Below are 24,799 nucleotides of genomic sequence, written 5' to 3'. Positions count from 1 at the left end.
CACAGGTGGTTGGGAAGTGGACACAGCGGGACTGTAAATGGATATTGAGTGCTAAGCTTACCCTGGAAGTTGATACAGTTTTTTATCCTGAACTCAGTACAACAGCGAATGAGTATATTCAAAATCATGGTTATTTTGTTTGCCTTGTCTTTTTCACTCGGAATTATTATAAAATATATAATTGACTGTACTAATTATGTACTCATTAGGTTGAATCAGGAGTTGTATGTCCTGTCGTCTTACACGCAAAACCACTTCAGCAAACACCGATTGGAAAATAATCTGGGTCTCGACGTATTATCCCGGGGATATGACAAATTTGCACGAGGGACACTGGCGACATTAATCTCTATGAGCACAATGCAATATGAAATCCCGAGGAAAATGTTGCCATGAATTTAGCATAAGATTGGAGTCTTGTCAGGCTCATTGAGATCCATCTTCGGGATAATGTGGTACAGGCGCGTTCGAATATTTCAGATAATTTCAGGTACTGGTCTATGCAGGGTACTTCATACATAAAGTCCAAGTTACCAGTTTAATTCTATATGTTAGGACCAGTGTTGTGTTGATGTGTATCATCCATTAAAAAGGTAGGTCTATGAACAATAATGCAACCATTAAATCACCATCCATCTAAGGCTTCCTAAGCCCCTTGCCTAACAGCTCGGTACCAACTTCTGTAACTAGCTTTTCATCAGGAAACTTGGGCTTCTTTGCCAAAATGCTGTCTTGTGCACCAACCGCCTGGAGAAGGTCTGGCAGCTCTCCATCAAGTGATGTGCCATACACCAAGTGACCTAGAGCCAACAACATCCCATGCAATGCCTCTGCAGACTTTTCCTCCAGAGATATGGCCTCCACTACTGACGCGGCGAGTTCTAGATCATCATCTCCGGACAAAGTTGGCTTTGAGCTGCTCCTGGCTTTTCGGTTTGCCAGTGATAAGTTAAAAAGAAGCGATGAAGCTGCAACTCTCACATTGTTGTGGCTCTCATCCAGGAAACTAGATGAGACAAGAAGAATGATTACCGCGCGCAACGAGCTGTCCCGCATGATTTCGTCGGGGAACAGGGGCGTTGAAAAGAAGTTGCAGGCCATCTGCAGTGTGACGAGACGCAGAGCGTAAGGGCAGTCAGTCTTTTGAGCAACGGACTCTAGTACGGCAAGAACTGTTTCGTGGTTTTTCTCTTCCGCAAAGAAGCCACTGATTCTAGGGTCTGAGAGTGCGCATCTGAACAGGTCGACAATAGTGAAGAGGATATCGATGGGCAGTGATGCGACTGAATCTTTGATGAGGCTCGACAAATGGCCCATGTCGGGAATAACTGCACTTGAGGGGCCGTTCTTTGTTCGATCTTCCAGATATTGCTTGAGAGCCTTGACCTCAGGCTTACTGGCAACTTCAGAACCCATCTTCACCATGAGCTTATCCAACGGGGGAATCTTTGTGTAAAGTACTGGCTTTGCATTCGGATTTGAAAAAGTAGGAAGACGTAGTCGCTCATGAGGATGAACAGGGTGGGCCATCTGGACGAGAAGCTGTATATTGCCTCGAAGAGCAGCTGGGTCAGCCCCTGACCACCTGTTTTCTTCCTTGCCATGAAGGAAAGTCACAATAGTGGGAGTTGCCCTGATCGAGTATCGACTTCCGATTTCATGCTGCTGAGGTTGCGAAATGTCGACTTTCAGGAGAGTCGCCTTATCGCCAACTTCCTCCGCGAGTTCGTCATAGATTGGGTAGAGCGTTTTGCAAGGCGGACACGTAGCTGATGTGAAGAAGATGACCGCGCATGAGTTCTTTGTCTCGCTCATCAAACGATCAAATTCAGATGCGTTGGCAATGTTCCTGACAACGTGCTTTGGTGCTGCAACTGGTGCCTGAGAGCTCTCCTGTAGCCCGAGAATAGAGCCACCCTGTCTTCCGGCATTGATCCCTTGAGTAAGCTGAGGAAGCAACATTCGACCCATGGGCGAATCGAGAACAGCTTGTGGCATCTTGACGATGTGCTCGGGAATACCTTTTCCTAGCAGAAAGTTTGCGAACGAATCTGAGAAGTTATTACAGTTGTGATGAAACAAGTCGTATGCCTATACAGTGTCAGATTTGAGCGCAAATGGGATATCAGTAGACAATACCTCTAATGTAAAGATTGGTCTCAGAGAATCGAGAAACTCTTCAATGACATCGATAGGCAGATTCGTCTTGCCAAGCGGAATCTTTTGTAGTGGCTGACCGAGATGTGAGGAGCCCGGTCTGATCGCGATGATGCCTCCATCGTAGACATACTCTTTGCCGTTGAGTTCTATTGAGGTGTGGTATATGGCATCGAGTTGGAAGCCCAGAATGCCCATAGACATTTGACGAGCCAAGCCTCGTGAGAGGTCATAGACAAAGAGTTGCACATCCATCTCTTGTCGCCGAGTTAAGGTAATGAATCAATCTGATGCGCGTAGGTGCCGCAAGAATGAGACAACGTCTGATGTATAGTGTTAGGCTTGGAAGATAATTTAGGTGAGAGTAAGTGGTTGTTATTATGATATTGGAAATCTAGGTAGGTGGTGGAATTAATCTATCAGTCGCAAATGAAGCAGGCAACATTGCGTACGACTGGAACATTCTGGAGGCGCAGACTTAAAGAGGTCTACGTAGGAGGCAAATCCAGGCCTTGTGATGATTACAGTAATAAGCGCGATAAACATGGAGGTTTGTTATTAGACAAGCATACAGTTATGAGAGTTTTCAAAGACATATCTAAAAAATATGACTTTGTCATTTGTCGCTGATCAACACTTTCTCAAACTTCATGACATCAAAAACGTGTCTCATCCTGACGATTTAGCGGTGGGGGTCTAGACATCTAAAATTAGGCGAGTCTTCGCTTTTAGGGGCATGGAGATCATTTTTCTTAGGGAAGAATAGCCCCTGGCAGATGCAGATGCGGCGTACACCATCGCCATGGCCGTGGAGGTGCGGGTGCTTCTGGATGCAGATTGGCTACAAGATGCCAAACCAAACCATTTCCGTCTGTCAAAAAAGTATACGACCCCCCTTTCCCTTTCCCTTTCCTCTCATTGTTATCCGCAGCATTGATTGCCAGCTTGTCAAAAGACCATTTCTTCCTCATCCCTTTTTTTAATTGGAAATTAATTCCTCTCCAATCCCCTTCTACTCCAAGTCACCCTCATTTTGACATTCCTGCCCCCTACCTAACAAGGGACCCTTCGATGCTCAACCGAGTCCAGGCCCTTTAAAGACAATCTTATCTCCCTTTCGCGAGACCCGCGCTCATGAGAACACCCGTATCGCCCTCTTCATCAAAGTTGCCAGGCTTCGATCCCCACGAAAAACCAGACCGATACAAGTTCAAGCCCAAGAGGCAAGGCATCATTGGCAGGATGAAGGAATCTTGGATGACGCAGTCCCAGCGCACGAGGTGGATTAAGACTGCCGCCATTGTCTTTGCGATTGTTACCCTCTTCTACTTTATTTCCCCCAAGGGTGTTGAAGTGTATCACGAAGGTACGCCGAGTGGAGGTAGTAGCAGCAGTTGATCGAGTCTCAATAACCTCATGCTAACGAACCGACAGTTACCAAGCCCGCTCACGCGAGCAACAATGGACAGTCACCCTCGGATTCTTCTTACGGTACCGATCGATGCGCCAAGTCCTTCTCCAAGGATAAGCCTATCGTCCAGTATGTTCTCATGATCGACGCCGGCAGCACTGGTTCGCGAATCCACGTCTACAAGTTCAACAACTGCGGTCCTACACCCGAGCTTGAGCATGAGGAGTTCAAGATGACCGAGAAGGAAGTTGGCGGTCTGAGCAACTACAAGGGCAACCCTGTGGCCGCCGCTAAGAGTCTCGATCCTCTCCTCAAGGTCGCCATGGACACTGTTCCCAACGCTCTCAAGGGCTGCACTCCCGTTGCCGTCAAGGCCACCGCTGGTCTCCGAATGATCGGAAAGGAAGCCGCCGACGCTATCCTCGATGAAGTCAGACGCCACCTCGAGCAAGATTACCCCTTCCCTGTTGTCGACAAGGAGAACGAGGGCGTCGTTATCATGGATGGCTCTCTGGAGGGTGTCTACGCTTGGATCACCACCAACTACCTGCTTGGCAAGATTGGCGGCCCCGATAAGAGCGAGACCGCCGCTACCTTCGATCTTGGTGGTGGCTCCACTCAGATTGTTTTCGAGCCTACTTTCAAGGGCGCCGCTGACGGTGGCATGCCCGAGAAGCTTGCTGAGGGCGATCACAAGTACGACCTTGACTTTGGTGGCCGTCACTTCGAGCTTTACCAGCACTCCCACTTGGGTTACGGTTTGATGGCCGCCCGCAAGGCCATTCACGGAGCTTTGATCAAGGACCTCACCGCTTCCAAGGGTGCTGACAAGAGCTGGTTGAAGGAGCCCATTGTCAACCCTTGTATTGCCCCCGGAATGACCAAGGCTGTTAACGTCACTTTGGACGGCAGCGAGGACCTGACTCTGGTTACCTTCACCGGACCCTCTCAGCCTGCTCCCGCTCAGTGCCGCAACCTGGCTGAGAAGATTCTCAAGAAGGACGAGAAGTGTGATCTTGCCCCTTGCTCTTTCAACGGTATTCACCAGCCTCTGCTGTCCAAGACCTTTAGCAAGGAGGATGTCTACATCTTCTCTTACTTCTTCGACCGCACTAAGCCTCTGGGCATGCCCGACTCCTTCACTCTTCGCGAGATGCACGATCTTACCCAGACTGTTTGTATGGGCAAGACTGCTTGGGACGTTTTCACCACCGTCCCCGAGGCCATGACGGAGCTCAACGACCGACCTGAGTGGTGCTTGGACCTCAACTTCATGATGGCCCTCCTCCACACTGGTTACGACATGCCTATTGATCGTGAGGTCAAGATCGCCAAGAAGATTAAGGGCAACGAGCTCGGCTGGTGCCTCGGTGCTAGGTATGTTTTGTCATTAATAATTTTTGTTCTTTGCTAACATCATTTGTAGTCTGCCTCTTCTTGCTGGTGGTTCTGGCTGGTCTTGCAAGGTCAACCAGATTGCTTAAAGGTATACCACGGGATACAAGGCGTTGAATGGAGATGCATAACGTTTTTCTTTTTACTATTAGAGCGGTTCTTTACGAACGGCAACGACTTTTGGGATATGGCAAAAATCATCGCAATGAACCATCGGCATCATGAAGTTAGGATGGGCTAGAATGCAAGTGTGGATTGTCTTTCTATGGGAACTGGAGTCCCCGCCTTGTCATGACGTGTAGATTATTATAGAACTATTTAATACAAGGTACCGGCCTCAAACCGGCGCGGTCACCATGCCCAGGACATCTTCTATGACATCTTCAGGACCAATGTCTTCCAGTAGTGCTTCTACTGCTTCTATTCTGCTGCCCCATTGCATACTCCTCTCCTTTCCTGGAGGTGTCAGCTGGATCCGGTGCAAGTAAACCTTGGAAGTAGCAAGTCTAACAAGAGCTGGCGTTACAAAGTCTAGACCATGCAAAGCAGCAAGACAGCGTATTAGTTGACCGAAGTGCTTTGTAGCCGTGGGGCTCATGCCTCCAGCGACAGCTCGGTGCATACGAAGGAATGAAACGATGTTCATCTGGTAACGTGTAACCTCGATATCCACTTGGGCCTCTTTACTCAGCGAGCCAAGGTAGCTGATGTCCTGTTAATGGTTAGTTGTGTACCCATTAACATGAGAGGAAGCAACATACAGTCTCGACGATCAAAGGTGGGGTTGATGTGGTTCCCTCACCAGGGCCCCTTTTCACGACACTTCCCGTTGATGCGGTGTCTGCATCGTTACCAGCATCAGCTTCATCCAGATTAACGAAGCCATCCTCGGGATTGTGCCAATAAGTTATATATAAAAAGTCATTCAGGTGTGCCGTTACACGAGCCTCGCCTCCACTGGCAGCCTGTAATACCGGAACAAAGACAAATTGCTTCGGGGCAGTTTGTACAGACGTTCGTGTAAAGATGCGACGGGTTCGGAGAAGTTCTAGGGCCTGGATCTGAACGGCTTGTGGTGCTCGGTCGAGATTTTTTGCAAGAACGACGTTGGCTATCTGAGATGCGAATGCGCCGCCGGGAGTAAGAGGGCTTAGCGGTGTGCGTGGATGCGACGTCGATGGCCTCGTTGTAAAGTATGAATCAGGGTTGCGCAATACTGTAGGCGAGTGGCTTGAGGGAGAAGCCTGATTGCCGAGGAGAAGAGTAGAGGCAAAATCTTCGAGGGTCGTCGAGGGATTACAGTCGATGACAACCCAGCTGAGTCCAAAGGTCTTTGTAGCCACCAGTTGTAGTTCCTGTATCAAGTCGTCGATGGCTTCAGAGGGTGTGCTAACAAGGCAATGTTCGCGACTAATTAGACAGAGAAGTAAGGCCAGCTCGAGATCGCTCAGAGCGTGGACCTTGTTGAGAAGGCCGTCATCCGCCATGATTCAACCGTGTTAGCCTCTGTGATACATCCATGAGGTCTGGAGTGTTGATCGTTGAAGCTCACCAAAAATGGTAACCAACTACCAAGTAAAGCATCCCTCCTTAATCATGGCTGGTCGGTGTCGCATGATAGAGCTGCATATGATGTCACGTGGAGATGCATAAGGACCAACCACCGGTGGCTTTGAACCCACTTCTTGACTTATGCATACCGCTAAACTAAAACAAGACTAGCGCTATATACATCACCTCGAGCGACGGACGAGGCTGCGACATTGGTACCTCCGCCCACCGTCATCTGCTGCCGCCATCTCCAAACAACACCAACCTTTTGCGAATCCGACATTTCACGACTGGACTCTTGTGCCAGATCAGATACAATAGCAGAGGGTCTGTAATTATACGAACAAACATAGCGACTCGAACGATAGCGAATTCGGGCTTCAGAAGAAGCTAGATACCCGACGGCGCCTCGACAATTGTGTTTCGAAGGCTTGAGATAACGTCATTGAACACCGCTCCCTTTTTACAAACGATTATTCATCATGTCTTCTCGAAAGAAGGTTCTTCTCAAGGTGCGATATGACAGAAAATTGTCCAGAATTCTCCGGGAACTTGAGTATTAATACAAGAGTGGAATAGGTTATCATCTTGGGCGATAGCGGTGTTGGAAAGACCAGCTTGATGAACCAATATGTACGCAACTCCAGCTGAAACCGATCGGAATTGCCCGTGACTGATACCGATCCTGTGATTATAGGTCAATAAGAAGTTCAGTGCGAGCTACAAGGCTACCATCGGCGCCGATTTCCTGACTCGAGAGGTCCTGGTCGACGATCGACAAGTTACTATGCAGGTAGGACAAGGAGGCACAAGCCCTACCTTTTGAGACAAAAGACTGATTATTCTGGATAGCTTTGGGATACTGCCGGCCAAGAACGATTCCAGTCCCTCGGTGTTGCGTTCTACCGAGGCGCCGACTGCTGCGTCCTAGTCTACGACGTCAACAATGCCAAGAGTTTCGAGGCGCTGGACAGCTGGAGAGACGAGTTCCTCATCCAGGCTTCTCCCCGTGACCCTCCCAACTTCCCATTTGTTAGTGGTCTATCAGATTGGATGAATGAAGCGTGCTAACAGGGTTTAGGTCGTGCTTGGTAACAAGATTGATGTCGAAGAAAGCAAGCGAGTTGTAAGTCTACTGGAATCTGTATACTGATAGTGATCTAACGTCTTCAAGATTTCCAACAAGCGCGCCATGACTTTCTGCCAGTCCAAAGGCGACATTCCTTACTTTGAGACAAGTGCCAAGGAGGCAATCAACATTGATCAGGCTTTTGAGGGTGAGTGCTTTTTCGCCGGTTGTTATTGTTTATAACTAACAGTTTGCAGTCATTGCCCGTAATGCTCTGGCCCAAGAAGAGTCTGAAGAGTTCAGCGGCGACTTTGATGACCCGATTAACATCCACATTGAGAACGACCGCGATGGCTGTGCTTGTTAAAGTGGATAGACGAAGAGCGGTGGAGAGCTGTTTGTGTCATGGGGTGCGCAACAGCATTGGTTGAAGAGGAGGTGGATCATTGATGTTGCCTGGAAGTAGCATACTGAGGCAGCCTGGGTTTAGTCTTTTTGTTTCTCATTGGTGTTCATACATGGATGCGAGTTCTCTCTCTTTTAAATCATGTCTAGTTCTTGGTGACAGTGCTGTCAATCTCATGGGTATCTCAAGATGTTGCTTGTGTAGGTGATGTCCCACTGTTGATATCTTGACCATGTATGAAGATAGCCGGGAAGATGAAGCCATCAGGCCACTAGTTGATCAAAGTCGATCCATTATCAATCCTAAGTCGAGCTTTAATCCATAACTGGAAGCCTGAAGCTCGAACTGTCCATGTCCGAGGCATTGGACCCACTCAGCTCCGAGGCCTGCGGAGAGCTCCCAATGATAGCGACAAGTACCCCGGATTTCAATGTCTCCACATCTCATTCCTCAAGCCGTGAGAGGTTCAAATCGTGTAGTCAGCAGCCGCGAACCTCGGCTCCATCAAACCTGGACATTCGATGATGTGCGGAGAAGTTGGAGCTGGACAAACCTGGGGTAGAATTAATTTACTGTAGCTTGTATTCTGTTTCTTCATATCTCTAGACAATCCCTTTTCTCTTTCTGCTTTTTTTATTCCTCAAGATATTGCTGTTGAGACTCTCTGCCTCATCACTTGTGACGACTATTACCCCTTACTACGCCACACTATAATCACCATCCACAAGTCCACATCATGTCTGCGCGAATCCCAGCCATTGTACGCGCCGTTGTCCTTTGATATAGTCGAGACGAATATAAAACTAACGTTAGTGACTTAGGCTGCCAACCGCGTCAGCGATGCTGCCAAGAAGCAGCTTGACCTTGTCGCCAAGTTTGTCGAGGAAGAATGCATTCCGTCAGTTTCAATCCCACACTCGCGCAAACTCATTGCTAACCTTCAACAGTGCCGACCCTGTAGTGGAAGCCCTTGCTGGCGAGGGCGATGCCCGCTGGGAAGGACACCCATCCATCATTGAGGATCTGAAGGAGAAGGCCCGCAAGCTCGGTCTCTGGAACATGTTCCTTCCCAAGGGCCATTACAAGGAGTCTCCTGGCTGGACTAACCTTGAATACGGTCTCATGGCCGAGTGGCTCGGTCGCTCACACGTCGCGTCCGAGGCTTGCAACTGTGCTGCCCCTGATACAGGTAACATGGAGGTTCTGGCCAAGTACGGCAACGACGCTCAGAAGGCCCAGTGGTTGAAGCCTCTCATGGACGGCAAGATCCGCTCAGCTTTCCTCATGACAGAGCCCCAGGTCGCTTCCTCAGATGCTACCAACATCGAGTTGAGCATCCGTCGCGAGGGTAACGAGTATGTTCTCAATGGACAGAAGTGGTGGTCTAGCGGTGCTGGTGACCCACGATGCAAGATCTACATTGTCATGGGCAAGACAGATCCCGATAACAAGGACCCTTACCGCCAACAATCCGTTATTTTGGTGCCTGCTGAGACACCCGGTATTACTATCAACCGTATGCTCAAGGTCTACGGTTTCGATGATGCGCCCCACGGTCACGGACACCTTACATTCAACAACGTGAGGGTACCTGCCTCTAACCTTGTCCTTGGAGAGGGACGTGGATTTGAGATTATCCAGGGCCGTCTCGGACCTGGCCGTATCCACCATGCTATGCGCAGCATTGGTGCTGTAAGTTACCTGAACCTTCAGACCGGAGAAATATACACTAACAATAATATAGGCTGAGCGCGCTCTTGACTGGATGCTACTCCGAGTCAACGACGAGTCCAAGAAGCCATTCGGCAAACTCCTCCGCGAGCACGGTGTCATTATTGAATGGATCGCCAAATCTCGTATCGAAATCGACGCTGCCCGTCTCATTGTTCTCAACGCAGCCATCAAGATGGACGACCTAGGTCCCAAGAAGGCCCTCAAGGAGATCGCTGAAGCAAAGGTTCTCATTCCCCAGACAGCTCTTACTGTTATCGACCGTGCTATCCAGGCCTACGGTGGTGCGGGTGTCTCTCAGGATACCCCACTGGCGTACATGTGGGCTGGTATTAGAACGCTGCGACTCGCTGATGGACCAGATGAGGTGCATCTGCAGCAGATGGGACGCAACGAGAACAAGCGCAGCGCGGAGGCAACTGCTACGATTAAGATGCAGAGAGCCAAGACTGAGGAGTTGTTGAAGGCTTATGGTGTCGAGAGACTTCAGCCCGGCGCTAGAATACAGCACAAGGCTAAGTTGTAAGGTTATAGTTGGTTGAGTTAGTAGCCACATATTTGTTTGTTTGCTTGAGCATGGACGATTAGAGTAGCTAAGCTGTTAGTTTATTGAAAAATCATGATGTTTCATAGGTTGCGCTCTGACCACAGCCAATTCCAAAGCTCATCAACCTGGTCAATTGCCAGTTCAGGGAATACTGTAAACCTAGTACCTCCTATTTGATATACGGGCGCACCCGTACTGATCTTGATTGAAGTAACAAAGACATGTAAACACAAATGCCCTCCAACAATAACAATAACAAAAGAAGAACGGCTCAGCGATTCAGCCTATATTAGTTTGAACAGATGTCATTGGGCTTCAGTTTAGTTAGGTAGCTACTATAGTGCGAAAGGATATATCCGTTGTCATATGGATGTTGTTTCACACATTCAACACGCTCAGTCGTATTGACGCATCATTTACTCCTATTATGAGTCAAAACCCAACCCCTTTCCTCCTAGAAATCATACCCTCAGGGTCCAAGCTATTAAACACAAGTCATGCCATGGACTCCTATTACCCCAGTGATGGCGCGCTGTTCACGGCGTGCCCGCGTTAAACATAGGCTTCAGCGTGCTATTTCTCACAGTGGAGTCTCTAACTCTAACAGGCCCTGCCCTGTACCGCTGTACGTATCCATTCATTCCAGCATTAGCACAGTAGAACGCGGCAACAACCAACGTCATCCGATCGCTGCTACCCCCATATCCTTGCAATTTTCACTAATTGCCCGTTGCCCCGTCAACGTCAGGCACCGTTTACTTTGCCTGCTAATTTTCTGCTAGTTGTGCATGGCACACCTATTTCATAGACGGCACTACCCTTAACATAAAGAACTCGCAACTCATCACAATTGTTTCTTTCACTTTCACTCTCACATACACATACAAAGAATCAAACAACCGTTCACTACTACATCTCTCTCTCAATCGATCATATACCTCTCTCCAACATACACCCTTCGTTACTACTTTCAACGCCTTCATCATGTCTGCTAAGGTTCTCGCCGATAAGGACGTCAACGTTCCCATGACTGAGCAGCCAGCTGTTAAGGACGTTAAGAGCATGGAGTACCACCGTCAAGCCTTCCACTCCAAGATGGCTGACGACGAGACGTAAGTAACTTTCCTTGAGAGATGACTATCAGTTCTAACGTTGAAGTAGTGACAAGTACGTCTCGCCATCCGACGGCATCATGAGCCCTTGCTCCCAAAAGATCAACGCCCTGCGAAACAAGCACGCTAGCAAGTTCGTCTTCCCCTTTATCCTGTTATCTAGTATCAACCAGCTAACACTCCTTCCAGAGCCAAGCCCAAGTCTCTCTTCGCCCAAGCGAGCGCTAAGAAACTCCAAGGCGATAATCCCTTTGGCGCAAGGCCAGCACCAACCAAGGGTGCCTTCCAGCTATAAAGCATCGTTTTTATCTTCTTCGATTAGAGTATATCCCACTGGTTCGGGATGCTCCTTTTGCTTTTTTGCTGGTTAGTGGCTGTTAGCCCATGGTGTTTATTTGAACCGCTGGAGGTCTGGTCTAGGGCGTTTGGTGTTCACTTGACGTACACATATACACGCACATCAATAGTGGTGTAGGATTACACACTTTGGGTTGTAATGACATGATGCAATGACAGGGCTTGGCTTGGCTCTTTTCTGGTCGCCGGTTTATATACGATCTTTATCAATACAACATGTTTGATATACGAAACAATGAATGTGTGTAATATTGGACATGATGACGTTTTTGTTGAATTTTTTTCTTAAAAAAAGTGTATACATCTATGCCTTCCAGGCTGTGCAGATATACACAACATCCTCATCCGCCACAGGGTGACTCAGACCAACCCGTTGCGGAATATGTCTTGCACTGGCACCCCACACCATGGCATACTTGAACGTATCCTTGAGAGTCCTGTGAATACGATCACACACATCTTCGACAGTGCTGTTGCTGCGAACGATCAGCGCCTCGCCGAAATCGGGCTCTGCACCCTTGCGCTTGGTGTAGATGCGGATCAGCTTGAGCTCCTTCCAGCATCTGTCGATAACATCCTGGATACCCAGGTCGTCCTCACAACTCATGACGACTGTGTGGTCCTCACGCGCTAACTGGTCGAGGAAATCGAGTGAGACGCTGTCGATCTTGTTGTAGACGTACAAGCACTTGATGTACTTTCTGTGGTCCTTCATGATAACATCGATAAAGTCGTCAACTGTGGCGTTCTCGTCACGCACAAGAACCTCGCAGTTGAGGATCTTGTAATCTCGCAGAATGTTGTAAAGCATCTTCTCGTCCAGTCTCTTGGGAGGGGACGAGAATGTGATTTTCATACCACCCGCTGTCTTGACCTTGAGGTAAATGTTGCTACAGGTTTCAAATTAGTAGCGGTTCAAGATTGTCTCGGTTTAAGCACTTACGGTGGTTCTCGGTTGAGACGGATACCGACTGCCTCCAGTTCAGCCTCCAGCAGCGCTCTTTGCTCAGCCTTCTTGGTAGCATCGAGAACCATGAGAATAAGATCACTGGTCTTGGCAGCCGAGATAACCTGTCGTCCTCGACCCTTGCCTTCGGAAGCACCTTCGATAATACCGGGAAGATCGAGAAGCTGAATCTCAGCACCACCGTACTCGAGCACACCAGGAATGGCTGTCAAGGTTGTGAAAGCATAAGAGGCGACCTCTGACCTTGTCTTTGTGACCTTGGATAAGAACGTCGATTTTCCTACAGAGGGGAAACCGACGAGGGCAATTCGCGCATCACCACTTTTGCTCACATCGAAACCTGAACCGCCACCACCTCCGGCTCCAGGACCAGGCTCCAGCAGTTGCGCCCTTAGTCGAGCAAGTTTTCTGAAATTGTCAGTATAAAGTGGTTCGGTAAATTCTTAGAAGGGAAGAAAGGAAAGCTAGAACTGATAGCAGATAATACTGTTGGGTTGATAAATCTGGACTTACCCTTTTAATAGACCCAAGTGATATTCTGCACTGCGTTAACATCACTGCATAATGGAATCAGATATCCACAGAGACATACCGGTTGCCTTGTTTTCTAAAAGTAAGTTAGCAAATATTCTTGACTCGAAAGATCAATATGTGTTGAATAAAGGTATGTGGTCAAGTTCGGGCTGGGTGTAGATCTCATGATGGCCTGGGGTAGCCATCACAAGCCTCCACCTCAGTCGTTCTCCAGGAGAATTCCCGCAGAGTTTCATATCCAGACTCATAAATATTGCACTTCTCACTCACTTTGGGTCCTCTTCATCTCCTCCTCAATCCTATCGCCATGTCAGTGATGCCCCGCCATCATTCTCAGGAACCAACTTACTCCTTGATCTTTTCCGTGATGTTCACCATCTTGCCGTTTGTTTAAGACGCAGGTGCGTCTGTAGAAACACCTAGAAAAATAAAGACAAATCAAACAGAGTATAAGTCTCAATTCCGCGGCGCCTGTCTAAGATCTAAATCATGAGTGGGGGGTTGAAGGCCTGATGAAGTGGTGGCAGAATTCGAATATCGAGCTCCACAGGTGCTGGAAGTCAGCTTCACCGCTTTCCTTTTTTGACCTCCAACTCTCCCCCAGAATCTTTTACAGCCAGCCTTGCATCACCAGCACAGGCTTGTCGCGTTGCCACCACAACGACTTTTCGACAATTCATCTCCCTAAATCGAAATCATGGCCGACACAGCAGAACAAGTTGAGTTGGCGCCGGTCGCTGAGCAGGAGAACCAGGAAATGGTAGTAGCGACAACAAATAACGAAGTCGCGGCGCCCACCGGAAAGAAGGTCGTCAAGAAGATTATCCGCAAGAAGAAGCGACCTGCGCGAGCACAAGTCGATCCCGATTTCTTCACAACAGAGCCCCCTCCCCAGACCGGTACGATCTTCAACATCTGGTACAACAAGTGGTCTGGCGGTGATAGAGAAGACAAGTATCTATCCAAGACCAAGGCTAAGAGTCGCTGCAACGTCTCAAAAGACAGTGGATACACCAAGGCCGATACGATACCAGGAAGCTTTTTCTGCTTGCGCTTTGCGCGTGGAATTTGCCCCAAGGGTCAAGACTGCGACTTTCTTCATCGACTCCCCGGAACATACGATCATTTCAACCCCAACGTCGACTGCTTCGGACGCGACAAGTTCTCCGACTACCGAGATGATATGGGTGGTGTGGGAAGTTTCATGAGGCAGAACCGAACAGTCTACGCGGGAAGGATTCACGTTACCGATGATATTGAAGAGATCGTGGCGCGACATTTCGCAGAATGGGGTCCCGTCGAGCGCAGTAAGTTTTTTAGTTGTGTCAAATGGCAGACATGGTACTAATTGGAATAGTTCGTGTTCTCAACACCCGAGGTGTCGCGTTCGTCACATACGTCAACCAGGCCAACGCCGAATTCGCCAAAGAGGCCATGGCGCATCAGTCCCTCGACCACGATGAGGTTCTCAACGTTCGATGGGCAACTGCCGACCCTAATCCCATGGCGCAAGCGCGAGAGGCGCGTAAGATTGAGGAGCAGGCTGCTGATGCAATCCGCAGAGCTCTCCCTGCAGAGTTCGTCGCCGAGATCGAAGGCCGAGACCCAGAGGCTAGAAAGAGACGGAAGATTGAGAGCAGTTATGGTCTTGAGGGATACGAGGCGCCTGACGAAATCCACTTTGCTCGAGGAGCTCAGTCGGTCAATCCTCTGGGACGAGAAGGTTTCGAAGTGGAATACCAGGAACGACCGATGATTGAGAACGGAGAGGCCGGACAAGCCCAGGCGGAAGAGCACCAACCGCAGCAGGAAGTCGGTGGCATCTTCTCAGGCAGTACTCTTGCGGCTCTCAACAAGGCCAAGGTGGCGGTGGCATCGAAACCCAAGGCCGCGGCCTCAGCAGGGCCCCTGGTGGCATACGATAGCGACAGCGATGATGAATAGGTTCAAGGCGTTTTGATTGATTTTTATTTTTTATTAAAAATGCATAGATATTTCATGTAACAATAATGATACCACCCAAACAGCAAATATTACCTAGCTGTTGAATATTCTCGAATATAGTATCTCGTGTCGTCCGATCCAGAGATCCATAGCAGGCACTGTTTGACCTGCTTCTTCCACGGGGGTCGCCCACTCTCGGTCAATCATGTCGTCAATCATTCTTTGCACCTGTTGCCCAGCTAAAACCTTTTGCGCGTGATAAGGACCAAAGACATTCGCTCTCACCGCTGCAGAGATCAATGCCTTGACGTGACTCAGCATAAAGACGTACGCCGTCTGTCGCAATCCCAGCCCAACAAGAGCGCATACCGCTCCAAATAACGGTGCTAAATGAGCAGAGACTAACGGCACTTCTTTCTGGCTCTCTTGTCTTAACATTGCTGCAAATTCTTTTAATGCGCGCCCATCAACATTCGGACAACTTGACCGAAATGAACGATCCCATATTCCCAGCAACGCACGACCTTGCGCGACACTAGCACGCCGACCTACAGTACATATGATAGCAGCATCAAGCTGGTCATCTAACTGAGGAAGTCTTTCTGGGTTGCGGTGTCCTGCGAGAACAAAAGGGAGCGTCGTCGCAGCGAACGAGGATAACGATGCTGGAAGAAAAGAGGCGAATGATGCCGACGCGCGAGGTTGATGAGCCAAATAAGACTCGAGACCGCTACTAAAAGCGAATGAACCCAATGGAAGTGCCGAGTCTGATAAAAGAAGCAGAAAATGAGTTGTTTCGGCCAGATGAGCTATGGTATATGAGTTTATACTCCTTATCTATACATAGTAGGGTGACTTACGTGCTGGAGACAGGGGTGGTGAAGGTTGGACTTTGTTAAGACGCGCCTTTGCGTCGTGAAGACGCTTTTCTAATTCCAAAATCTCATCTTGTATAAGATTCGCATCAGTCGGTATCAATATTTCGGCAGGCATTATGAGATTTCAAGTTATTTTACGATGTTAAGTTGAGTATCAAAATAGCTCGTTACGAGATAAGACGGTCGAGATAGTTAAAAAGGCCTAGGCCCAGACTCTATCAAAACAAAACAAAAACCATGACAACCATCATCATGTAAATCCAACAGCCGGGATTTTATCAGATACAACCCCAAAACTCCATGCCAATGCTCAAACCAACACAGTCTTTCCCACACTGATCGACATACAATTATTAGCAACCACGTTAAAACATCTCAATCCGTTGACCTTTCCCTGCTCAGCACAGTCTTGGTACCTCATATGTACGGCAGACCGACCATCTTGCTCAAGGCCGAACATTCTCCTTGTCAAATGCCTTTCTTCCGCGCATGCGCTTCTTTTCTGCCATTCTTTGCTCGATTCTTGCGATTGCTGCAGCTCTGCGCTCGGGTGGTAGCCTCGATGCGTTGGCAGTAAATACACTGTTTTTTGGATCGGGACCTCCGAGGCGTGCATAGTGATCCTGCAACAAATCGATCTTTTCGTCCATATTTCCCGTAGAAGTGGTTCGTTTTGACTGAGCAATGGACTTGGCGAGTGCGGGTAAATCAGGAACGGTAATCTCTTCAAAGTTTGGCCGACCGGGAGTTTCACCTCCGTTTTCGATACGCTTGGCAATTTCCTCGCCAAGGTACCCTCGATTTCTTGGCGATCGTGGAACAAATGGTTGCCATCTAGGCCGCCCAATGTCCGGCTTGCTGCCGAGACTTGACGAGACCATGTTGGACATACCGACATCGGATTTACTGACTCTTGGGACAGCGTCGTCTGAGAACTTCTGTCGCAGTGAAGGAACATTGGGATCTGTAGTTTTGAGCTCCATTGTGTCGCCTTCTAAATCAGTCAGGTCGAAGCTTCGTCGGGCCGTGGCATGCCTTTGGTCCCTGTTGCTTTCGTCCGATACAACGTTCCTGGACTTCGAACCTTCTTCTACCAGACGGCCAGCATCTGATTGGGCATGCCAGCTCTTCGGTCGCGCAGCGTGATCATCTTGCTCAGGAGCACCATGGCCTCCCGCCTTAAGCGTCTTGACCTCCTTTTTGAGTTCTGCAATCTTGGCGTGTGCCCGTTCCAGTACTGCGTTTGTGTCCGCATTATGTGCTTGAGTTTCGTTGCGGTAAGCCTCAAATTCTTGCTTGAGCTGGCGCAATTCATCGTCCTTTTTCTTATTTTCTTCTCGGGCTTCGCGAAGCTGGGCACGTAGCTCTTGCGCTCTCGATCCTTCGCGCAGAGGTTCGTCATCGGTCTTTTCTTTCGCGCTGGTCTTCGTCTCGTTGTTCGCCTCGGCCTTGGCAGCTCGTTTTTCGGCCGCTTTGAGCTGGGTTTTCAGAGAGGATATTTGGTTGCGAAGATCGTCGGCTTCTTTGACTTGCATACGGGCTCGTCTCAATTGGCTCTGTGTCTCAAGGAGGGTCTTTTCAGTCCTGGGTGATGTCGTCTGTCGTCCCTTCCGGTCCTTCCAATCTGGGTCATCCTCTCGTTCGCAAAGGATTTCTTCAAGTTGGTCCTCCAACTCCTGCACTCGCGTTCGATATTGCACGGCCAGGGCAGTTTGCTTGGTGAGTGTTGACAGAAGATCGGCGCTGCTTTCGCCCGACCTGTCTCCGCGCTTTGATGCGATTTTGGAGGCACCTTCGGCAATCTGCTTCTCCATCTCAATCACCCTCTGTTGTTCTTCTTTGAGCTTTACTGCAAGCTCATTCGCCTCTGCATCTTTCTGTTTCGCATAGGATTTTGCTAGCTGCTTGTACTTGAGCAACTTCTCCATCTCGACTTTCGCATCCTCGTGGTATTTCTCAAATTCTTCCTTCCAGTATCTGCCCGACTGCGAATGAGGCTCGTTAAGGTCGATCGTGATGTCGTGTGTGCAGTAGTCCTCGTCATCGGCTTCTTCCCATTCGTCTGAGGAATTGTCTGGTTCTTGTTGCTCTTCGTTCTTTTGATTCACCGTCTTTGATGCTTTCTCAAGCGCCTCGTTCAAGCGTGTGCGCTGGCGCGATTCTGGCTCTTTGTTTTGGTTGGCATTTTTCTTGACGTCTTGTCCGAATGATACGCGCTTCCGTCTCGTAGTGCCCGTTCCCGGAGTAAGAAGTATTCCTTGCGGTCGCTGTGGTGTCCGGGAGGATTCCTGATCCATCCTGGCATTTTTGCTTTTCCCTGATGCTCTCGTGGATTGGTTGCTGGGTCGCGCTGGTGTTCCAAATATTGCGCTTTTGAACGCCCTGGCAGCGAAGACGGGCGCAGGAGTGTCTGGCACATCGATTTGAGTTGTATCTGGTTGCAAAAGTTAGTTGACTTGACCGTTATAGTTTCCCGAGCTAACGGTGCGCACCTCCTTCATTGACTGGCTCTGGCGCGTTCTCACCGCGTCTTAACATCCAGCCCAACATCTTGTGATAGAGTTGCACGTGAACGAGGGGCGAATGGTTGGATATTTAAAAGAAAGAAAGGGGAAGGGTTCGCATCTGCGATTATGAAAATTACAACAACGGCATTTATCTTGAGGCGAGCCTGCTATGTTGTCGATTGTTTTGTTGTGGCAGGATAAGATTGGATGAAATGCAGTTGCAGTCGAGTTGGATGTTAATGTTGACTTTCGTTTTCTGTATGTTTACTTTCCGCCTGTAACGTAGATCATGGCCAAGCAAAAGCAGACAAAGACCCGCGGACCCTGGCGCGTCCCCCACCTTCCGGCTCGGGCTTCCAAGGAACCTGCCTGGGGGCCTGCGCTAATGGATGCAAAATCAGGCATTCCTGCAGCGCGTGCTAGGCGGTCCAGGTGACGTTAAACACTAATTGGCCGCCATAAGAACTGCCATGAACCCCTCATCAGCCCTGTGGCCGCCTGTAATTCGATGGAGCGACACCGCCTTTGCATGTAAGAGCGTCGCAAACTGAGTTGTCAATCGTTAAGTGGAAATACTAGACGGAGGTGATGGACTAAAGTATTAAAACTACCCCGCCACTTTTTGCGACTCTACGTCAGAAGGAGGCTTCTCTTATCTCTCATCCATTCACTGGATGACCTTAACAACCATTTATCTCAATTTATTATTACTATTACTCGCCGCCATGGCTTCTTCCCTGTAGAGCGTCACGGCTTTTGCTGTGACTCGACTCTCCTCTGGAACCTGCGCAAACATGGCGGGGAAACAACCTGGGGTATGGAAGACGCCCTTGACTCTCAATAACGACACCAATGACTCAAGCTTCCCCGGTCTCCAACCTACTGCGAGCCCGGAGGTCAACCACAAAATCGAATATGAAGAACTACAACAGAACGAGATCCTTGCCCTCGAGGCTATCTATGGCGACGACTTTGTTATGCATTCGGAAACCCAAAGCGCCTGGAAGGTAGAGTCCTACGACGTCCCCCCGAGCTCCAACTGGGCAGCCGAAGCTCACGCCCTATAGAAAACCGAACCACACTTTGACATACGGATAAAGGCATCCAAAGATGAAGACTTTGCTTGTACGCTGAGCTTTGTTATGACTGCCACCTACCCGAAATCGCCACCTCTTGTCACCTTGAAGAAGCATGATCTTAAGGAAGTCACCCAATTCAAGATTCAGAAGTTCTTGGAGACGAAACCAAAGATCTTCGCCCAGGATGAACAAGAGATGATCGATCAGATCGTTGAAGGAGTACGCGATATTCTCGAGGACGCCGCGCAAGCAAAGGCAGATGGCAAACACCTACCGTCCCTCGAAGAAGAACGAGAACGCCATGAAGCTTATTTGGCAAAGTTAGCTCAGGAGAAGAAGGAAGAGGAAGAACGCAAGAAGATGGAAGAGACCCAGGAAGAGGAGCGTGTCATGGCCGAGATGCTTCAGCAACAAATCGACCGACAGAAACAGAAGGCCAAGGAGTCGAAGCGCCGTCCCAACGGCAACTCTCACCAGGAGCTGACCGCCAGTACAGAAACAGACGAGATGATTGAGTTTGACCAGTTTTGTAACACTACAGACAAGTCGGGAAACACCATCGTCTTCAAATCTGTTGCAGGCAAATGCGAACCACGACAAGGACCTGTGTCTGTCGTTTATACAGTCAGGCCTGTCCTGGCTAATGGACAAGGCAGCTTGACCATGGCACTAAAGGAGACCATCTTGCGCAACACAAGCAAGGACGCGAAGGAGTTCAAGCTTCAACTTCAGAGTCTCGAATCTCGCCTCCAAGATCTCAAGACTGTGAAGCGGATTCAGCACCGTCATCTCGTTGACGTTTTAGACTTCAGGGTTCAGGCTGGACTCGCCACAGATCCCACAGTTGCAAATGCGTGGACTATAAGTGTCTTGTCGCCTTTGGCAGAGAAGGGTCCCTTGGAAGAGCTATTGGAACTTGCAGGGCAAATTGAGATTGGCAAAGTGCGTTCTTGGACGCGGGACTTGCTAGATGCACTCAACTTTCTCCACAACAAGAACATTGCTCATCAAGATATCCATCCAGGGAACATTCTTCTGTTCCGAGAAGCCACAGGTGAAATCATTCCTAAAATCTCTGATGCCTGGTATCAAAGGGAAATCCACTCCATCAACTCCCACAAGCCAGGACTTCCTGGATTGCACACTGCCAAGTCTGCTTATTGGCTGCCTCCAGAGATTGCCGGCACTTCAAAACCTCAGTATACTTTCAAGACTGATATTTGGGATTTTGGTGTTGTGTTTGTCCAGATGATTTTTGGCCTCGACGTGCTACGAACGTACTCATCGCCCAAGAACCTTATGGAATCTGTTACCCTTTCTCATTCTCTACATGAACTAGTGAGTAGATTCTTTAGGGAAGATAAACAAAAGAGACCTAGAGCATTTGAGCTCGGATCCAGCGAATTCCTGGCCACTGATGCCCCTGTTCTCTTCGATGATACATCTGCCCTCCTGTCAAGTAGCCCTGCGACTTCCTTCCAGCCCATTCCAAAGTTTCGGCGTGATTCAACCACCCATCGAGGACCTTCCCTGTCACGATACACAGAAGACTTCGTTGAAGAAGGCAGACTGGGAAAGGGGGGGTTTGGAGAAGTTGTCAAAGCAAGGAAAAAGCTCGACGGTCAGATCTATGCCATCAAGAAGATCACGCAGCGATCACAGGCCAGTCTCACAGAAATCTTAAAGGAGGTTCGATTGCTGTCCCAGCTTAGCCATCCTGCGGTTGTCCGATACTACAACACATGGGTCGAGGAGATTACCGACCAAGGTGATACTGAGGACGATACTTCGACCGGTTACATTACGGAGGAGAACACACAAGGCACTGAGTCTGTTGGGATTGACATCCAATTCGCCACTAGTACAGGAGGTCTTGATTTCATTTCATCCAATGCAGGCGCGGATTACGGGTTCGAAGAATCGGATGAAGATGAGGACGATTCCGAAGAAGATTCCGAAGAAGAGGACTCATCAGATGAAGACGATGAGTCACTGGATGAAATGTCTATCCATCGAGTTGTGTCTCCGGACAAAGAAAGGAATGCTATGTTTCAGCGACGCGCCCGTTATCAACGCTCTTACAGAACCATACTCTACATTTCTATGGAGTACTGTGAAAAGCGAGTAAGTAGCCAGGCCCCTATGCTGCCCTGAGGATAATAGTCTGCTGACCAAACTCGATAGACTCTTAGGGATCTTATCGCCAGGAACCTTTACAAGAATACGGCAGAGATCTGGAGACTTTTCCGACAGGTCCTCGAGGGTTTAGCTCATATTCACGGGTTGAGCATCGTTCACCGAGACCTCAAGCCGGAAAACATCTTCATCAGCAGTAGCTCGGACGGAATTGACAACGTCAAGATTGGTGATTTCGGACTTGCCACCAGCGGGCAGTTCTCAGTCGAGAAGTCCACCACAGCGAACACCTTGGAGACAGACGATATGACCAGAAGTATTGGCACAGCCTATTACTCGGCGCCCGAGGTGAGATCGACAGTGAACGGCATATACAGCACAAAGGTTGATGTAAGTGAATTAAGTTACCCGCAACTCCTTCTTGGACTAACAAAATCAGATGTATTCATTGGGAATCATATTCTTCGAGATGTGCTATTTACCCATAATGGGCATGCAAAAGGCAGATGTACTTGGCCAGCTTAGACGGCCGCAGCCAGTGTTACCATCAGACTTCAAGCCTGCAGGGAAAGCTCAGACCGAGATTGTGCTGTCTCTTGTCAACCACAATCCGAAAGAAAGGCCATCGAGTACAGACCTTCTCAAGAGTGGAAAGTTGCCGGTTCAAATGGAGAGTGAGACTATCAGACGCACTCTTGCAGGACTCGCAGACCCTAGCTCGCCCTACTATCGCAAGATGCTTTCGACTCTCTTTGCAAAGCGCATGGAGCCTGCCAAGAACTACGCTTGGGATATGTCTTCTGCGAATATGAGCCCTCAGGAGTTACTCAATCAGGGTTTAGTGAAACAAGAACTGGTGTCGATCTTCCGCCGCCATGGCGCCTTGGAAACTCCTCGTGGTATCATTTATCCAAAATCCACTCACTATGGCGATAATGCCGTTCAACTTTTGGATCCCAATGGCAATGTGCTCCAACTGCCCTACGACCTAACTCTTGGGAATGCAAGAATAATGGCCAAGCAAACCAACGGACCGGTTGTTCAACGAACATTCACCTTTGGCAACGTATTCCGTGATAAGCAAGACATGGGACAGCCGCTTATGTTTGGAGAAGTCGATTTTGATATTGTCACTACAGACACGCTGGATCTTGCCCTGAAAGAAGCGGAGGTTCTCAAGGTGATTGATGAGATCATTCACACATTCCCTTCGTTGTCTACAACAGCCATGTGTTTCCATCTTGGACACTCTGATCTTTTGCATCTTATTTTTGAGCATTGTGGAATTGAGCCTGCTAGTCGCAGCGGAGCGGCGGATGTCCTGAGCAAGCTGAACATTCACAATTACACCTGGCAGAAAATTAGAATTGAGCTGCGGTCGCCAACTGTGGGTGTTTCAGCTACAAGTGTGGACGAATTACAAAAGTTTGATTTTAGAGGTAAGAAAGAGTTGCTGCGATTCGAAGTCCGACAGAACTGACCTGAAATAGACACACCGAACAAGACATTTGCCAAGCTCAAGACTCTCTTTGAGGGTAGCGATATGTACCAGCGAGCCTCGCCAACTATCGCTCATCTCAAAGAAGTCGTAGAGTATTGCAAGCACTTGAGTGTGGGGACTAAAGTCTACATCAACCCTCTCAACAGTCTGAAGGAGGCCTTTTATACAGGGGGCGTTCTTTTCTCCTGCCTCTATGACAAGAAGGTCAAGGATGTTTTTGCTGCTGGTGGCAGATACGATCAACTTATCAAGGAACATCGACCGAAAGTTGGCAGTCAGTTTGGAGAACATCACGCTGTTGGGTTTAGTTTGGCATGGGAGCGATTGGCAAAACCCCCGAAGTCCGGTGGGCGTCCATTCTTAAAAAAGGCCGAAGACGAATCAAACGGTATATTCAACACTCGACGAGTAAGTTTATCCCCTACAGTTGCAGCTGAAGGCTTGTACTGATTATATGATGCAGTGTGACTGTCTTGTCGCCAGTTTCGATGCTGCTGTGCTGAGATCGTCAGGTGTTGAGATACTCCAGACCCTTTGGGCGCACGACATTAGCGCTGAGATGGCCAAAGACGCTAGGTCGCCTGAGGATTTAATGTCGAAACACCGTGATGAAACGTATTCTTGGATCATTATCATCAAACAGGACTCCATCTTGAAGATCAAGAGCATGGGGCGAAAGGATGTCCCGGATGCGGACATGCCATCGACACAATTGCTTGCTTGGCTTCGTAACGAGATTCGAGAACGCGATTCGCGATCAGTAGTGAAGCTCCGTGGCAACAGTACCACGGACTCCAACTCGGGTGATAAAGAATCTGAGCAGGAAGTTCGTGTGTTGGTGGCACAAACGCGGAGCAAAAAGTTCAACCGCAGAACGGTTGTGGAACAAGCCCAGGTCAGTGCGAGCAGCCTGGTGCGATCTTTCCTCGAAGGGCCGGTCTTGGCTATTGAGACAACAGATCAGGTTATGGACCTGATGCGCGAGACATGTCTCTCGGAACCCGATGGCTGGCGACAGGTCGAACACTCAGTTACGACTACGGAGAAGAAGTACATACGGGAGATTCATGACCAGTTGGACACCTGGCGGCACATGTATGAAAAGAAAAACGGGTCACGGCACGCGTTCCTCTACAATTTTCGCTCAGGCAACTGTGTATACTACGACCTAGGTGCGTGATACCTATGTTGGAGTGTTGCTGTGGAGGACTATGTATAGAAAGGATATACTGCTTATGTGCTTATGAATATTGGACGCATTGCATGAAGATGTGTTGCAGTACAGGCTATTCGTATTGGAACTGGCACTCAGATAGAAAGTATCTTTGAATGACACAACTCAATTCGCATATAATTTTGTTTCTTGACGGTACTATTGGTTTTGAGGTCTTTGAATCAAAGCATGAACCTTCTCAGTTCTCTCTGAAACTTTAACTTGAGCATCCGTATTGATTAAAGACTCGATTTATCAGATTAAGCCTTTTCTTAATGACATCCTGACAAGAATGCTTTGGCTA

At 48.8% G+C, this 24,799-nt stretch overlaps 11 protein-coding genes across 11 annotated transcripts, besides 2 other annotated features; 6 read left to right on the top strand and 5 right to left on the bottom strand.

Moving 5' to 3' along the window:
* Positions 1–161: 161 nt before the first annotated feature.
* Positions 162–183: a repeat region.
* Positions 184–636: 453 nt separating this feature from the next.
* FPSE_06541 (uncharacterized protein) lies at positions 637–2,412 on the bottom strand (the record flags this gene model as incomplete). The annotated part of the gene is made up of 2 exons (XM_009259659.1): positions 637–2,091; positions 2,140–2,412. 2 exons carry the CDS (start codon positions 2,410–2,412, stop codon positions 637–639), a joined length of 1,728 nt encoding a protein of 575 aa, XP_009257934.1.
* Positions 2,413–3,291: 879 nt separating this feature from the next.
* Positions 3,292–5,052, top strand: FPSE_06540 (uncharacterized protein; the record flags this gene model as incomplete). The annotated part of the gene is made up of 3 exons (XM_009259658.1): positions 3,292–3,523; positions 3,592–4,945; positions 4,995–5,052. 3 exons carry the CDS (start codon positions 3,292–3,294, stop codon positions 5,050–5,052), a joined length of 1,644 nt encoding a protein of 547 aa, XP_009257933.1.
* A 248-nt stretch (positions 5,053–5,300) lies between these two features.
* On the bottom strand, positions 5,301–6,450 carry FPSE_06539 (uncharacterized protein; the record flags this gene model as incomplete). Its single annotated transcript, XM_009259657.1, has 2 exons — positions 5,301–5,675; positions 5,725–6,450. 2 exons carry the CDS (start codon positions 6,448–6,450, stop codon positions 5,301–5,303), a joined length of 1,101 nt encoding a protein of 366 aa, XP_009257932.1.
* A 546-nt stretch (positions 6,451–6,996) lies between these two features.
* FPSE_06538 (uncharacterized protein) lies at positions 6,997–7,950 on the top strand (the record flags this gene model as incomplete). Its single annotated transcript, XM_009259656.1, has 7 exons — positions 6,997–7,026; positions 7,094–7,147; positions 7,212–7,307; positions 7,367–7,546; positions 7,596–7,640; positions 7,689–7,791; positions 7,841–7,950. 7 exons carry the CDS (start codon positions 6,997–6,999, stop codon positions 7,948–7,950), a joined length of 618 nt encoding a protein of 205 aa, XP_009257931.1.
* A 775-nt stretch (positions 7,951–8,725) lies between these two features.
* On the top strand, positions 8,726–10,246 carry FPSE_06537 (uncharacterized protein; the record flags this gene model as incomplete). Its single annotated transcript, XM_009259655.1, has 4 exons — positions 8,726–8,749; positions 8,811–8,887; positions 8,937–9,681; positions 9,734–10,246. The coding sequence occupies 4 exons, from the start codon at positions 8,726–8,728 to the stop codon at positions 10,244–10,246; spliced, it is 1,359 nt and encodes a 452-aa protein (XP_009257930.1).
* A 1,005-nt stretch (positions 10,247–11,251) lies between these two features.
* FPSE_06536 (uncharacterized protein) lies at positions 11,252–11,674 on the top strand (the record flags this gene model as incomplete). The annotated part of the gene is made up of 3 exons (XM_009259654.1): positions 11,252–11,379; positions 11,429–11,512; positions 11,569–11,674. 3 exons carry the CDS (start codon positions 11,252–11,254, stop codon positions 11,672–11,674), a joined length of 318 nt encoding a protein of 105 aa, XP_009257929.1.
* Positions 11,675–12,040: 366 nt separating this feature from the next.
* Positions 12,041–13,615, bottom strand: FPSE_06535 (uncharacterized protein; the record flags this gene model as incomplete). Its single annotated transcript, XM_009259653.1, has 6 exons — positions 12,041–12,626; positions 12,680–13,111; positions 13,217–13,241; positions 13,296–13,310; positions 13,508–13,536; positions 13,587–13,615. 6 exons carry the CDS (start codon positions 13,613–13,615, stop codon positions 12,041–12,043), a joined length of 1,116 nt encoding a protein of 371 aa, XP_009257928.1.
* A 319-nt stretch (positions 13,616–13,934) lies between these two features.
* FPSE_06534 (uncharacterized protein) lies at positions 13,935–15,181 on the top strand (the record flags this gene model as incomplete). The annotated part of the gene is made up of 2 exons (XM_009259652.1): positions 13,935–14,544; positions 14,595–15,181. The coding sequence occupies 2 exons, from the start codon at positions 13,935–13,937 to the stop codon at positions 15,179–15,181; spliced, it is 1,197 nt and encodes a 398-aa protein (XP_009257927.1).
* A 19-nt stretch (positions 15,182–15,200) lies between these two features.
* Positions 15,201–15,222: a repeat region.
* Positions 15,223–15,274: 52 nt separating this feature from the next.
* Positions 15,275–16,174, bottom strand: FPSE_06533 (uncharacterized protein; the record flags this gene model as incomplete). Its single annotated transcript, XM_009259651.1, has 2 exons — positions 15,275–15,990; positions 16,042–16,174. The coding sequence occupies 2 exons, from the start codon at positions 16,172–16,174 to the stop codon at positions 15,275–15,277; spliced, it is 849 nt and encodes a 282-aa protein (XP_009257926.1).
* A 331-nt stretch (positions 16,175–16,505) lies between these two features.
* FPSE_06532 (uncharacterized protein) lies at positions 16,506–18,609 on the bottom strand (the record flags this gene model as incomplete). Its single annotated transcript, XM_009259650.1, has 2 exons — positions 16,506–18,493; positions 18,552–18,609. The coding sequence occupies 2 exons, from the start codon at positions 18,607–18,609 to the stop codon at positions 16,506–16,508; spliced, it is 2,046 nt and encodes a 681-aa protein (XP_009257925.1).
* A 751-nt stretch (positions 18,610–19,360) lies between these two features.
* FPSE_06531 (uncharacterized protein) lies at positions 19,361–24,462 on the top strand (the record flags this gene model as incomplete). Its single annotated transcript, XM_009259649.1, has 6 exons — positions 19,361–19,573; positions 19,634–21,769; positions 21,830–22,171; positions 22,221–23,220; positions 23,272–23,690; positions 23,746–24,462. The coding sequence occupies 6 exons, from the start codon at positions 19,361–19,363 to the stop codon at positions 24,460–24,462; spliced, it is 4,827 nt and encodes a 1,608-aa protein (XP_009257924.1).
* Between the last annotated feature and the right edge of the window lie 337 nt (positions 24,463–24,799).

This window comes from Fusarium pseudograminearum, chromosome 3 (genome assembly GCF_000303195.2).
Source record: "Fusarium pseudograminearum CS3096 chromosome 3, whole genome shotgun sequence".
NCBI lineage: Eukaryota > Fungi > Ascomycota > Sordariomycetes > Hypocreales > Nectriaceae > Fusarium > Fusarium pseudograminearum.
This window is presented reverse-complemented; position numbering and strand designations above follow the sequence as displayed.